General features: G+C 40.3%; 1 protein-coding gene and 1 pseudogene across 4 annotated transcripts in view; one reads left to right on the forward strand and one right to left on the reverse strand.

Annotated features, from left to right (window-relative positions):
* Window positions 1–15,874, reverse strand: part of dpp10 (dipeptidyl peptidase like 10) — an 81,163-nt gene that overhangs the window by 8,169 nt on the left and 57,120 nt on the right. For all 4 annotated transcript variants that reach the window (XM_075479109.1, XM_075479110.1, XM_075479112.1 and 1 more), the window contains 9 exons: window positions 13,355–13,399; window positions 12,494–12,592; window positions 12,327–12,396; window positions 11,053–11,247; window positions 4,340–4,394; window positions 4,057–4,156; window positions 3,253–3,311; window positions 2,454–2,526; window positions 823–896 (listed from right to left, as the gene is read on the reverse strand). In XM_075479109.1, the coding sequence (XP_075335224.1) occupies window positions 823–896; window positions 2,454–2,526; window positions 3,253–3,311; window positions 4,057–4,156; window positions 4,340–4,394; window positions 11,053–11,247; window positions 12,327–12,396; window positions 12,494–12,592; window positions 13,355–13,399 (770 nt within the window). The remainder of the gene's footprint in view (window positions 1–822; window positions 897–2,453; window positions 2,527–3,252; window positions 3,312–4,056; window positions 4,157–4,339; window positions 4,395–11,052; window positions 11,248–12,326; window positions 12,397–12,493; window positions 12,593–13,354; window positions 13,400–15,874) is intronic.
* LOC142396064 (uncharacterized) lies at window positions 4,694–7,898 on the forward strand (annotated as a pseudogene).

The following is a 15,874-nucleotide window of genomic DNA, read 5'->3' on the forward strand; positions in this document are numbered from 1 at the left end:
ACCTCCCTTCTTGTAATCAATGCTGATCATTCTCACCTGTCCTCTCCCCTTCTTACGCAAGCCTGTAATGGCGCGTTTCCACTAGCACGCAGTACCTGCAACCGGGTAGACTTTTCGTATCACCTCAGCCCTGGTTCCAAGCGGGCCGAAGCGTTACTAAAACGTGACATCAGCCGACTGCCTTCCACTGATTGGCCGATGAGTGTCGTCACTGGAAGCGTCTTTACCCGCCGATGACCGACTAGAATGTAAATAAATACAAGACTCAAGACAAAACTCCAAATTTTACTGCTTCAGTTTGAACGAGATGGCTTCGCAGAGGAAATCCACTCCTTGGTCGGTCGAGGAGGTCCGGATTTGTACGTTGCTCGGCGCCGTGTAAATGATGTCACAGAGGTTTCGCGCAGCCGTGTTACGACGACCCCGCCCACGTCGAGGAGGCACGAAGTGATACTCGGTTGTAATGGAAACACAACCAAACCGAGCCGTGCCGAGCCAGTGGAAATGCGCCATAAGTCACGCCTGATCTAAAAATATATAAACCTCTGTATCCAGATTTAATTATGGGGAGTTTTTCTTTGTCAATGACATCACTAATCAAGCATTCAAAATTTCTGGTGTTTGACTGCACATTATATGAACATTACTGTCATTGTGCAGCATTTTTTTTTTGCAATACCTGATTCAAAACATTTGGACATTTTTGTGTATTTCTAGATTCATTATTTACATAATTTTTTTTCATGCTGCAGCAATATTACACAGAATGTACTTTGAATCATTATTCTTCAAAATGCAAAGACTTGTCTGTGCATGACACACCTGCATCGAGTAGTTTGCTCCAACTTTCACAAGGTTCTTGACAAGCTCAGCAGTATGCTGAAAGTGGATGTTTGCTAGGAAGAAAGAAATATTCATGTCAGCAAGATTGACCTGAATCATTACCAGAAAAAAAGAGGCAACAATCAGATTATTGGAGGATGGAAATATTTCAACAAATTTGACATGCATGATTTTCTAGGTAATGTTTGCCTCATGAAATCTCAGCATTGAGATAACCCGTTAGATAAGGTTTTCAATGAAAACAAAATAAATAAATATTCTTTTGTTTTTGTGGTGCAACCGCATTTGGTATTATCATTGTATTGAGAAATAGACTGAACTTTATCTTATAAGCACTTAGTGTGTGCAAATATACGTTGGTAATTAAGACAATTATTATTTTACAGTTATGAGATGTAGTCCTGTGTGAATATTGGTGAGTAAAGAAGAGAAATGGTAAGCGGAACCCTTGACACTGTAATCCTCCACCCTCGGTTGCCTATTGCGGAAGGACTTCCTGCCCCCCTCTAGACGCAATCTGGAGAAAGATATGAGTGTCCTTGTGCTTCTTGCCCTAAGACTTTACCTTTATTTTACAGGTCATTACTTGGTTAAAATGGCCATAAATGAGAGCCTTAAGCTTTATATTACCACTGTAAGTGACAGACAGTAATTTTGTGATGATTTGTATAACTTTGGGATCAGTTTTGTAAAAGCATATTGAGCCACAGGAAAACTGAGCGGCATTGCGCCCATAGTCTTGCGTGAGTTTGCGTTGTTATCGCGGGAGATCGCCAGCTAGCGCTACAGTAACCTCTGTATTAGGTTTTTGCACTTTGTATATTGCTCCTAATTCTTTTAGAAGACTCCTGGTGTGACTTTATATATATTTCATGAACCCACAATATAATATATGTTCAGTATATGCAGTGAGAGACTCATCTCACTGCGCTGCAGAACTGAGAGGTTCAGGAGGTCCTTTGTCCCCCCAGCCATAAGGATTTTTAACAGTGACTGCTGACATGTTTTTTCTCAAATTTATTTATTAATTTATGTATTCATTTATCATTATTATTATTATTATTATTATTATTAGTAGTAGTAGTAGTAGTATTGTTGTTGTTCTAATGTACGATCATTTTAAATATATTGAAAAAAATTGAGCTACTTGACTAATTTTGAATTTCCCCCACTGGGTGATAAATAAAGTATTTTTCTATTTCCATTTCTATACAGAAATAATAATGTAAATTCACCGCACGGATGAGTAATCCTGAGTTTTGCACCATGTCCATTGAAGTCAATGTGATATTAAAATGTACCATAAGTAGTCTATAAAGTCAAGTTTGTAAGTCAATTGAAAGTGTGCATGTTGCTGTAAATTGACCTTATTTGACCTTATACAATCTGGAGAAATACACGAGTGTTCCTGTGGTTCTTGCTCTAAGACTACCTTTATTTTACAGATACAATTTGTTTTGTTAATGTGGTCTCGCTTCACCCGAGACCCGTAACATTTTCATCAAAAACCTTTTGCCTTTTTACATTCTAAGATTGTATGTTTGTATGCTCAGTAGTGATGCAACACAAATAGACTATTTTTACTTTACCTATAATTAATTTTATCTTACCATCTGCTGTGCCATGTACCAACATAAGTGTCTGTTCCCTAAAAGCTTGAACATTCTGCAGCAAACTGGAAAACTGCAAGGAAATAAGAAAAGTCAATTATAAACAAAGAGGCATTGAAAAGTGCAACAAAAAATAGAATTAATGGCACTGTGGTAAATTATCTCTTGCATTGCAGACGCACAAAGACAGAATAATTCAAATTAAATAATTTCCAAGCAGTCGTTAATTTCTATGCTTCAAGTATGACATTAAATATTCAGTAGAATATGCAAAGCTCCAGTAAAGCAGAAGCTGTGAGTTACTTGTTCTGCCCAGATTTGTTGCTTGGTTGTGCTTTAAAAAAAAAAAGGGTTTTATCTTTACAGCTTCTGAGAACACTGAGCTTCTCTCAACACTGAGAGAGCCAGACATCACAATTGCAAAGTTAAAAAAAAATGGAGTGCACATGGTTGTCATAGATACTATATTGCCAAAAGTATTCACTCACCTATCCAAATAATTAAATTCAGATGTTCCAATCACTTCCATGGCCACAGGTGTATAAATTCAAGCACCTAGGCATGCAGACTGCTTCTACAAACATTTGTAAAAGAATGGATCACTCTCAGGAGTACTTTTGGCAACATAGTGTACATGAATAACAACATCATTGCATGAAAACAATTCAGAAAAAAGCAAAGCATTACTGCCTTTGACTCTGCAAGGGGGAGCATTCAGTCACTGCAGGAGCTGAACTGTACATGTGTGAGTGATGTTTTCCTTTCAAAGACCAATAGGTGTAAGTAAGCTGAAACACACCTGATATCTGCTGTCATCTTGCGATGGCATGCCAAGGTATCGTTCAGAGATTGCTGATGCTGTGCAAACGAGAAGTCATACATTGTAAATGATGCAGCTACTGCAAGTGATTCAGCTACAGCTAAGTGCCTGAACAAAGTGGAGTTCTTGTCATTCTGAAGTTAAATGCAGTACTTTCAGTGGAGTGGAAATAATGCCTTGGGTGGGTGAAAGAGTTTTCACCGCATTATGTAAGGGGAGTTTCTTTACTCTGCTCTACAGCTAACAGCATGAGTCGCCTTTCATTAAGCACTTTGTATCAGAAATAAACTGGTCCTTGAAAATGAAAAATACATCTTTACTTGAACTATACCTGCACACAGTGTTTACTGTGATGGAAAATGGATTGCCCCTCCATAGGAATGTGCTGGATGTTGGTTTTTCTCTCTCACAAACAATGGGTGCCTCATCCTGTGTTTTTCACATGATTTACACGTTTTTCTATAAGTGAAGTTTTCTGGTTGCATCGGCTGCTTGCGCAGCTGAGGTGGCTAAGTCAGCAAGTAAGAATCTTATCTGGCCCATGCACATGTCCCACCTTTGAGTATGTATAAGTTCTCATGTAGGTTCAGACTTCTTCAGAGCCTAGCGCTGTTACTCTCCTTCATGAAACGTTGGTGCAGATTCACTGTGCTTTGTTAACAGAAACCTCCACCACATTTACCCATACTCAACATTTATATAGGAAATATATATTTGTTTGACATTACATACAAATGTAAATTCACTCTGGGGCATGACATTTGAAGGGAATTTTGTACTCACCGTAGAGCTTCCAGTCTGTCACTGGTGACATTGCACAGGCACATTTGAATAGGCTGTCAGTAGACTTGAGCATCATTAAAGTTAAGTAGGCTCCATAACCCTGAGCAAGAAAACACATGCTTTGCTCAACCTATTTGCGACATTCACCACCCGGGTGCAGACACATAGATAAATTTGAGCAATTTCTTTAAACAAAAATTGCATTTTATTTAAATTCATACATCTACCAAAAAGCATGCACTAAGCATATGAAAAGATTGATAAAACAGTAATATTGCCTCACCTTTCCAAACACTGCTATTCGTGTCCGATCAATGTATGGAAATTTCATCATGTATCTGGAAAAAAAAACATACAAACAAAACATAAAATGTGGTTCAAAACACAGTGCTAAGGTTTGAAAATATGATCAATAACAAGTTCACGTGCTTGTTATATTCATTAAATGTTTGTTTCATTTCTGTTTTTTTTGTCTTCCGTGTCAGTCTCAAGTCAAAACTGCAATTCTACATAAATATACAGCCATGTGAAAAAGAAAATCCACACTCTTAAAGTTTTACTTACTAAGACATAAAAACATTGTCTTGTTTCTACTCAGATCAAGAACAAAACACAAGGTATCACATTCTATGCCAAAATGCTAAAGCAGTGTGTCAAAAACCAGGTTCCCTCTCTCTGTTTCCATAATAATAAGGGTAAGTTGGTCAGTTGCAACCAGGTGCGTCTAAGTGAATGCACTTGATTAAATGAACATCAGCAAGTGTGACTGACTATTCAGTCTATACTGACTATACTGACTGTACTATATAAAGAAGAGCAAGTTTACAGTGATGTCAGCTTTTTAACCTTTATTTACCCAGAAAATAAAACTCTTGAAATTCAACATCTCTTTTCCAAGAGTTTGATGGCCAAGATATGCAGCAACTAAGGTCAGTAGAAATAAACACATGACTATTCTGAAGCAAAATAAGATATACACGTAGATATAAAAAAACGGAACATATAAAACATCGTAAATTAAAATAACACAAGATTAAGACACCAAAACCTCTTAAAATTTAACACCACAGTCATAAAAGACAAAATGGAGACAGAATTGGTCAAACACAAACATTACAATGCAACGTATCTTCTTCTAATATATTTACAACTTGTTTGAATCTGTTTAACGAGACCAGTTCCTTAAGATTCAGGTGATTTTTCAGTTTAATCCGAGCATAGAGGGCAGCGTACTTAAATGCTTTGGTACAGACATTGGAAACAGACAATAGGAATAGTTAAGTTCCGGTACTCTTTTGATGGATATTAGTCTGTAGAAAACTTCAGCAGGACGGCCGTTCTGACAGCAGTGGCAATTGTTGTTTCCTCAATGGTCTGCCGCTACTTTCAAACAGCTAGTGGTCAATCATAGGTGGTATACAGAGCATTTATGCATTACTGAGATGTATGCATGTAAATAACATTAACTTATATACAAACAGACCTAGCTCTCTCCCCATCTCCTCCTACCCACAAGGCTGGCAACATACTGGACCTTATCTTCACCAGGCACTGTTCTAGCGCCAACCTCTCTGTCACTCCTCTTCATCTCTCTGACCACTACTTCATGTCCTACACCCTCTCCCTCCTACTCTCCTCCCTCTCGACCTCCCCCCACCCACATGGTATCTTCTCGTCGCAATCTACGCGCTCTCTCCCCCACTCACTTCTCCTCTTCTGTTCTCTCTGCTCTCCCTGCCCCTGAATCTTTTTCTCTTCTATCCCCTGACACTGCTACTGATCTTCTTCTCTCCACCCTGTCCTCCTCTCTGGACAATCTCTGTCCCCTCACCTCCAGGCCTGCACGTTTAACTCCACCTGCCCCTTGGCTGTCGGACTCAGTGCTTACTGAGAGGCGGAGCTTGAGGGCGGCTGAGCGCAAATGGAGGAAAAGTAAACGTCCTGAAGACCTTCTTGCCTTCCAGTCTTTGCTTTCCACTTTCTCCTCCTCTCTCTCTGCTCCAAAAACTGCCTTCTTCTGTAACAAAATTCAAACTTCTGCTTCCAACCCCAAAAAACTCTTTCAAACTTTCTCGTCCCTCCTCCAACCGCCACCCGCTTCCCTCGTCTTCCCTCCTCCCTGACGATTTCGCCGACTTCTCTGACAAGAAGGTCAACGATATCCGATCTTCCTTCCCTCACCCCCCAGCTGTCCACACCACCGACACTTGTCGCTCTCCAACCTCTCCCTTTCTACCACCTTCTCCCTCTCCACCTCCCTCTCTGTCCCACTTCTCTCCCCTCTCTGCAAATGAGGTCCTTCACCTTGTAACGTCTAGCTGGCCCACCACATGTTCCCTTGACCCAGTCCCTTCCCCTCTCCTTAATTCTGCTGCACCTAATCTTCTTCCTTACCTGACCCACTTCATTAACACATCTTTGACATCAGGCTCTTTTCCTTCTGTTTTCAAGGCTGCCAGAGTCACTCCTCTTCTAAAGAAACCAGCTCTTGTACCTTCAGAGATCAAGAACTACAGACCCTACAGATCAAGTATCCCTTCTACCCTTCCTGTCCAAAACTCTTGAACGTGCTGTCTTTAAACAACTGTCCTCTTACCTCCACGAGAACAACCTCTTGGACCCCCACCAGTTCGGGTTCAAGGTGGGCCACTCAACTGAGAAGGCCCTCCTAGCAGTAACTGAGTCACTCCAAACTGCTCAAACTAATTCTCTCTCCTCTGTCCTGATTCTCCTGGACCTGTCTGCAGCATTTGACACAGTGAACCACCACATCCTTCTCTCTACTCTGGAGGGAATGGGTGCCTCTGGCTCTGCACTCTCCATGTTATCATCCTACCTGACAGATTGCTCCTACCAGGTAACACTAAGAGGGTCTGTGTCGAAGCCACGTAGGCTCACCACTGGTGTTCCGCAAGGTTCGGTCTTGGGTCCTCTTCTTTTCTCCCTCTACACATCATCTCTTGGTTCTATTATCCACTCCCATAACTTTCCCTACCACTGCTATGCAGATGACACCCAGGTGATTCTGTCTTTTCCCCCTTCTGACACCCAAGTGGAGGCACGCATTGCTGCGTGCCTGGCAGACATCTCGGGGTGGACGTCAATGCACAACCTTAAGCTCAACCTGGACAAGACTGAGCTGGTGTTTCTCCCGGGGAAGGGCTGCCCATTCCGAGACCTGGCCATCACTATGGATGACTCCGTGGTGACATCAACTGGGTGTGACCCTGGACGACCAACTGTCGTTCTCGGCAAACATCGCATCGGTGATCCGTTCCTGCCGATTCCTCCTCTACAACATCCAGAGGATTCACCCCTACCTCACCGACAAGGCAGCGCAGGTGTCCATCCAGGCTCTTGTCATCTCCCTCCTGGACTACTGCAACTCGCTCCTTGCTGGCACCCCAGCTTCTGCCATCAGACCTCTGGAGCTGGTTCAGAAAGCTGCTGCTCGTCTGGTGTTCAACCTCCCCAAGTTCTCTCACACAACTCCCCTTCTCCGCTCTCTACACTAGCTCCCTGTAGCTGCTCGCATCCAGTTTAAGACTCTGGTGCTAGCCTACAGGGCAGTGGAAGGAACAGCTCCTTCATACCTCCAGGCTATGGTCAAGCCCTACACCCCCGCCCGACCACTTCGCTCTGCGGCCTCCAGGCGGCTGGCTGCCCCGTCACTCAGCGGTCCCTGCGCACGATCGACACGGTCACAGCTTTTCTCTGTTCTGGCACCCCGATGGTGGAACGATCTCCCGACTGATGTCAGGATAGCTGAGTCGCTGCCCATCTTTCGCCGCAGGCTGAAAACCCGTCTCTTCAGGAAACACTACCAAGATCCGCCCTCTTAGGACATCACCTGTTTCGTCCTAGCTTCTTACGCACTTATTTGTTTCCTAAATTGTCTTTGTTTTCTAAATTGTCTTCCCATTTGTCTAGGTACCTAACTTACTGCACTTACTCTAGCACTAGCTATGCTCTTAGCTGTTTCATTTAGGAAGGAAATGCACTTATGATTTCTTGTGACCTGAAGTTCTTTTGCCTACCTTATTGTAAGTCGCTTTGGATAAAAGCGTCTGCAAAATGACCGTAATGTAATGTAACTTATTCAAGTACAGACATAAAAGTGGCAGTAACAAGTCTCTACATTGAAAGAATGGCCAGACTTGACTTTAAAGGAAAAAACAGTTTTAACCAGCTGTTGGACGTGAGGTTTGAAAGAGAGAACTAATGTATTAGCGGACATACTCAATCTCTTGGCCCTGAATAGTAAGAATAGGGGAAATATTAAGGAGCTTTAATCTAGAATTTAAGAAGATAGGGAGTTTTTTTTTATTGGCATTTAAAACAAGTTTGAAATTATATTAAAAGCTTGCTGTAGCTGAAAGAGATCTTGATTAGGAATAGATGCAGAGTAGTACATCACCGTATCATCATTAGATAAAAGGAATTTGACAATTAATACTCAATGATCAAGATTATATATATATATATATATTTAATTAAATTCAGGTGTTCCAATCACTTCCATGGTCACAGTAAATTAAAATACCTAGGCTTGCAGACTGCTTCTACAAACATTTGTGAAAGAATGGGTCACTCTCAGGAGCTCAGTGAAATCGAGGATTGTAATGTGATAGGATGCCACCTGTGCAACAAGTCTAGTCGTGAAATTTCCTAAAATTAATAATTAAATATTCCACAATCAATTGTCAGTGGTATTATACCAAAGTGGAAGCGATTGGGAATAACAGCAACTCAGCCACAAAGTGGTAGGCCACATAGTGCGCAGAGGTCGCCACCTTTCTGCAGAGTCAGTTCCTACAGTACCTCCAAACTTCATGTGGCCTTCAGATTAACTCAAGAACAGTGCGTAGAGAGCTTCATGGAATGGTTTTCCATGGCCGAGCAGCGGCCGAGTTGCTTTTACTATATGAACTCTTACGCACCTTGAGATCCTCCGGCACTGGCCTTTTAATAATACCCAAAGCTAGAACACGAACTTACGGTGAGGCATCATTTCAGCACTAATGCCGCTTTTCCACTAGCTTGCTTCAGCGCGCTATTGCGTGTTTCCACTAGCACGCCGTACCTGCAACCGTATCACCTCAGCCCTGGTTCCAAGCGAGCCGAAGCGTTACTAAAACGTGACGTCAGCCAACTGTCTTCCACTGATTGGCTGATGAGTGTCATCACTTTTCAATACTGTTTTGTCTGGCGGCCAGGAGTCTTCTCTGGCTCTCTTCTCTTGCCTTCTGTGCGACAAAAAGCCACAGGGTGAGCAGCAACCTGAGCACCTCGCTGTCCTCCATGCTATCCTCCTCGTATGTTGTTGTTGTTGTTCTGGTCGCGCAGCCGTGTTACGACGACCCCGCCCACGTCGAGGAGGGACGACGTGTAATGGAAACACAACCAAACCGAGTCATGCCGAGCCGTGCCGAGCGAGTGGAAAAGCGCCATAAGGCCCCCGTCTGTGGAATAGCCTGCCTGAGGACCTGAGGGCTGCAGAGACTGTTGATATTTTTAAAAACAGGCTCAAGACTCACCCATTGAATTTAGCTTTTAACTAATGCCGTATATATACATTAATTTAATTACTTTAGTCAATTTATATTTTTAGCCCTTTTATTATTTAATTCTTTTTACTTTTTACGACTGAGTTCATTTATGCTATTTCATATTATTATTTTATTTTATTTCATTTCTTAATTTATTTTATGTTCTAAGCCTTTGTAGTTTTATGTTCTCATTCCTTATTCCCAGTGTTTCCTCGGTGGGGGACGTCTGTGTTGGGGGCTGTGATTGACTCTGGCTGAGATGTCTGTGACTCGTGGTGAACATCGTCTTGGGGGGGGGGGTCTGCGGCAGTGCTCCACTTTAATCATGTATAGCACTTTGTGCTACATTTTAATGTATTAAAAGTGCTTTATAAATAAAGTTTGATTTGATTTGATTAAAGACATGGATGAGCAAGTTTGGTGTGAAAAAACTTGACTGGCATGCACAGAGTCCTGACCTCAACCTGAAATAACACCTTTGGGATGAATTAGAGTGGAGACTGTGAGCCAGGCCTTCTCATCCAAAATCAGTGTCTGACCTCACAAATGCGCTTCTGGAAGAATGGTCAAAAATTCCCATAAACAAACTCCTAAACCTTGTGGAAAGTTGAAGCTGTTAGAGCTGCAAAGGGTGGGCCGTCATCATATTAAACCCTATGGATTAAGAATGGGATGTTACTTAAAGGTAGGGTAGGAGATCCTGGATTTTGAGTCCAGCGAAGCTGCATTGTGAAAATACACAGGTAAAAAGTCCCAACCCTTTTCTTCACTTTCCCCCCGAAGCCACGCCTCTAGAGTACATGAACGCGCACGAGCACGAAGGTGCACGAGCGCTGTTCTGACAGCAAGCATCGATCGTTGCCGTATTTAGTATTTAGTATTTAGTATTTAGTTTATGCTAACTATACGTTTAATAATGCTAGGTGCTAGCCAAGCTGGCTCTAGTTTAGCTTCCTGCCAAGCTTCGTTCACGGAGCAGGGTACGCGCACAGGGGGGGGAGGAGGGGGAGGGAGGAGCAGATTGCAGTTTGATCGACGGCATCAGTATCCAATCATTGTGAACGGTTCGTTCACAATGATTGGATACTGTTTTTCCTAGATTGTACGTTCTAGAGGCCACTAAAACTTTTCATATTTGTGACAAAACTTTTAATTAATTGGTTGCAATGGGGGTGTGAAGAGTATTTCAAGCAATATGTAAAAAAATGTTCCAGAAAAAGATCCCCTACCCCGCCTTTAAGCTCATATGTGTGTAAAGGCAGATGAGCGAATACTTTCAGCAAAATAGTGTAATAAGATACATTACATTTACAAAAAAAACAGTATTTTATCATAAACTCTAAACTGACTGAAAGGGAATTTTCATGTTTTAAATAACATTTCATGAAATTTGTTACTTTAAATTTGAAAATAGTACAAATCAGAATAAGTGAATATGATAACATACTCTACTGCTGCTATTTGGTCCTGAACATCAACAGTTCCAAGTCTTTGATGAACCTCATGCAAGATCCTCTGACCCTGGAAGCCACTGCCCCGACCATCCAGACGGGCCACTATAACACTGTATGAACTAACAAGGACAGATTCCCAACTGAGAGAGAAACGGTCACTCACAGCCTGACCACCAGGGCTTGTATCACTGTAAAGAGGATATAAAGTATATTAGTCATTATTGTTTTTCACTCAAGACTTGTTTTAAAGAAATCATTAGAATACAATATGGGAAATTTCCAAAAAACTGAAAATTGACAAAAAAAAAAAAAAAAGTTTTAGAAATGACCCAAACAGCAATAATATGTATTAATTGGCAAGTGTTACTAGTAAATATCACAGTCACAGTTACATAGGACACTTTCAGGCATATATTAACACACTGCTGGTGCTCTACTGAGTGTTTTACACAGCATAACAGTGTATTCAAAGTTTAATTAAAAAACAAGCAAACAAAAAAAAAAAAACATCTGTGTGTGTTCATGATAGTTGTTGGCCAATGCAGCAGTGTGGTTCACTGAATTGATTTAGGTAATTTTTTTGGACAACAATGAAGCACTACGGCACAACGGAAGAAGATGTAGCAGAGTTTGAATACACACACAATACTTGTAAATGAGATAACCTTTTGTTGACATGTTTAATATTACCTGCTTTGTCACTCATTTACAGAATAATGCATGCACAATTATTAGGAACATGAATATTCTGATTTTATCATTTCAATACATATCATGTAACTCTTAGTTACATAGGACTTATAGTAAATACCTTAAAAGGTGAAATGTATCATCTCAAGTGATACTGAAATATGTAATGAGGTAATATGTGGCTTAAAATAAATAATAATTTATATCAAGATGTTTGCATTTTTATTAAACTGCTTTATTTCTTGAGGTAAATTGGTTCAACAAAGGGATTTAACTTTCCCTGAAAGAAGTATTTGTTTGTGAAAAAGCTGAGATGGAGATTTCTAGAGATGGAACTACAGCTTAATCAAGCATTTTATATAGAGAACATGGACCAAACATTGCTAACTGACAGAAAAATAACAAGAAATTAAATCCAAAGCTGATGTTTTCCTCAAAAGCTTTCCTAAGCTACAAGACAAAAAGCACAGACCAAATATTTTAACCCCATGAGATAAAGAAATTCATACTATATGAAATGCATGTAGTTCGACAGTGGACACATGCTCTGTGTCATCACATATGTTCTGTTACGTACACTACCAGTAGTAATCCATAATGACGGGAATCAGAGAAGTCTGGTGGGTAAGAGATCTTTAAAGGTAAATCTGTAAAGAAAAATTAAAGAAAATATATTATGTAGCTCTCCTGCAAGTCAACTGTGATTCACAGTATCACTACAGAAACCCAATAATTTATTCTCACCAAAATGTTCCATTGGAACAGTTCTGAAGTCAGTCAGCTGGATCCTTTTGTACTTCAAGGCTGCCTTTAGCAAAGAGTTATTCTCAAGGATGTAGTAATCTGTGAAGATGAGGGTGATGTGTTTAAAGTATGATATATTCCAAAATCTATATAGAAAATCCCAACGTGACTGCATAAAAATGACCTATAATGATATGGGTTATTGCATTTCGATCAAGTCATATAATAAGATGAGATCCAAAGAGTAGGTACCACAGAAAAATCTGAGTCCGTGGGATCACTTTTCAAATGGTCTTTGAAATGGTCTGGATACATTCTTTGATTTCAACTTTTCTATTCTGAGAATATAAAGGATAATGGCTCTGAATTACAATTACTTTAACTTAAATGTGTTTTTAGTTTTTGAATTAGTTTGTGACTTTGATCTTCCATCCATGCAAAGTATTTTTACACAGGAGCTTGTATTTTTTACATAGAAACTTCAGTATTATCTCCACATTTGATAAATACAACTCCCTGATCTGGTCATTCTTCCATTAAAGCCATCTCAGAGGCAGCTAAATTAAATTAAATTCATCCAGCATTTTTTAATAGAAAACCCTAACTCAATCGACATCTTATAATGAAACTGAGGGTCTTGTTACCAGTTGTGGATGGAGAGTCTTTTCAAATAACCCAGAGCAAATTCCTGGCTTTTCTGCAGCACTGTTGTTAACTTTTTTAGTGCAATAAAAACATTAACATATAATAAAAGACAAAAACAAGAGGCACATGTGAGCCATGAAGGAATGTGGCAATATTTATGTCACAAATAAATGGCAGAGAGATGGTGAAGAAATCCCCTGTGTGTCTGTTACTTACTTGAATTATTGAGGCTGTGTAGGATTACAGTCGGTGCTCCTGGACCTGGGGAAAGAGAAGTATTTTTACTTTTAAGTACTTTTGAATATAATTTGATCTTCTACATAAAAATACAAATACAAATACAGTCAGTGGTTTCATTTTCTCCTTTTGCTTTTCACCTTCCCTATCTAAATAAATCAGACTTAAAGGATAAGACCGTTTTTTTTACATTGGGCCCTTGATTTCACATTATAACATGATGTTCTACTCACCCCTGCTTGTTGTTGGTCATTTGGAGCTGTTCCGAAGATATTCAAGAGGCGTCTGGCTGCTCTCTTGAGATATTCGGCCATGAAACGGTTTCCTATGGGCAAGCTTATACAGGCACAAACTATGCTGTTTATAATTTATTAATTACTGTACACTAGCACTGATAACGTGGAGGTGCGTCGCTTACTTAAAAAAATCCGGGTTACTAATTTTGAATTTTAGCCGAATGAATAAATAGGCAGCAGGTCTGTGGGCTGTCTGTGGCAGTAGCACGAGGAGGACGTCAGTAACACCCACTTTACGACAAAACTTCAAAATTACAGTAACCCGGATTTTTTTAAGTAAGCGACGCATCTCCACGTTATCAGTGCTAGTGTACAGTAATTAATAAATTATAAACAGCATAGTTTGTGCCTGTATAAGCTTGCCCATAGGAAACCGTTTCATGGCCGAATATCTCAAGAGAGCAGCCAGACGCCTCGCGAATATCTTCGGAACAGCTCCAAATGTTCAACAACAAGCAGGGGTGAGTAGAACATCATGTTATAATGTGAAATCAAGGGCCCAATGTAAAAAAAAACGGTCTTATCCTTTAAGGTAACTTGCTGACTCTCTAATAGCCTATGACTGTAATATCATGTTAGTTATTTTTTGTCCTTTTGTAAAACATCTAGTTAGAGTGCATGTTTTGTCAACAGCTCAGCTGCCACTATAATGCTTCTTGATGAGCTAAAAAACTTTTGAAAGCCCAATTACAATACTCCTGCTCTACTTTCCTTAGGCTTGAACACAAACCATAGGTCTTACCTCTATTTATAGGCTACACTAGCTTTGACTTTTGCATTTCATGTGTTACGCAAACAAGTGGTTTCATGGTGTCATCTGCTTGCTTTAAAAGAGTAAACCTATCACAAGTCATGTATAAGGTCCCTTAAAAAGTTTATGCTACTCTTGATAAAAAAAAAAGGTGTCAAGATTATATGACCTTTTCATTTTGAAAACAACAAGCTTTTTGCAATTTCACCATAGCAGACCCCAAGCAGCTAGGACCACAGGCATGCTGGATGAATGGTTAGAAGAGGAGGCATAGTCTGAAAGTCGAGCCTGTGGTTCACCATCAACTTGTCCACGTTTCAAACAGATTTTCCCCACTCAGCAATACACCCACAGTAGTCAAAACCTTGATAATTAGCAGCTCTATTGTCAGAATCGTGGCGACCATAGTCAAATGTATTCCAGGGACTAGAGCGGGCGATGTACAATCCTATTTGAAACTGCTGGCTAAGGATAAATGTAAATACGGTAAAATAGCAATTTACGTCAGCGATAATACACCCATCGCCAATGACATGTTTAGCCGCATGTCATCCTTCGAGCGCTGGTTGTCTAGATGGTTTCCAGCAAACAATGTGGGCTACATAGATCATAGGCAATCTTTGCTCTAGAAACCTATTTCATATGTGCTTCAAATGATAAATTCTGGTAAAAAAATAACTCCAAAGTTCCTCATTGTAGTACTAGAAGCCAGGTAGATAGTTTTTTCCTGAAACGAAGACAATGACTTCAGTTTGTTTGGAATTTTTGAGAGTTCTGAGTGATCTATGTCATATCATATTTAAGATATACCTGTAGTCTAACCAACTGATTGGTTTCATTTGGTGTCATAGATAAGTACAGCTGAGTATCATCAGCATAGCAATGGAAATGTATGCCATGCTATCTAATAAGATTACTTAATAGAAGCATATATATAGTGAAAAGAATTGGTCTAAGCACAGAACCTTGTGGCACTCCATGACTTACTCTGGTGTGTAAAGAAGATTCTTTGTTTATATGAACAAACTGGAATCTATCATATAAATATGACTGTATAACCAGAATATAAACAGGCTAGTGCATTTACTTTAATCCATGGGTCTCAAACTCGTGGCCCGCGACTTTGACATCAAAGTTACGTGCTAGTGCACGTTTTTCTCACAAGCACCTGTTTGCCGAGTCTTTGCGCAAGTAGTTGCCCAGGGCGTTTTATATTTTTTTATCACTTATGGGCTACCGTATCTCAGGCTCGTGACAGCTTCCGGTGGTGTTTGTTGACAAATTAGCCAACTCGAATTAGCAACGTTAGCAACGGTTGAAAGGCGATTCCAGAGTGACACCAAGTGAAGTGAAAATACTTCCTGTCACCCAGTGCAAGGTACAGAGGACTTAGGAAGTGGGTGGACTCAACAAGAGTAATTAGTAGCCTAATAAAGACAGCAGAGTGTTGCA

The sequence above is a fragment of the Odontesthes bonariensis genome, chromosome 12 (assembly GCF_027942865.1).
Source record: "Odontesthes bonariensis isolate fOdoBon6 chromosome 12, fOdoBon6.hap1, whole genome shotgun sequence".
NCBI classification, from domain to species: domain Eukaryota; kingdom Metazoa; phylum Chordata; class Actinopteri; order Atheriniformes; family Atherinopsidae; genus Odontesthes; species Odontesthes bonariensis.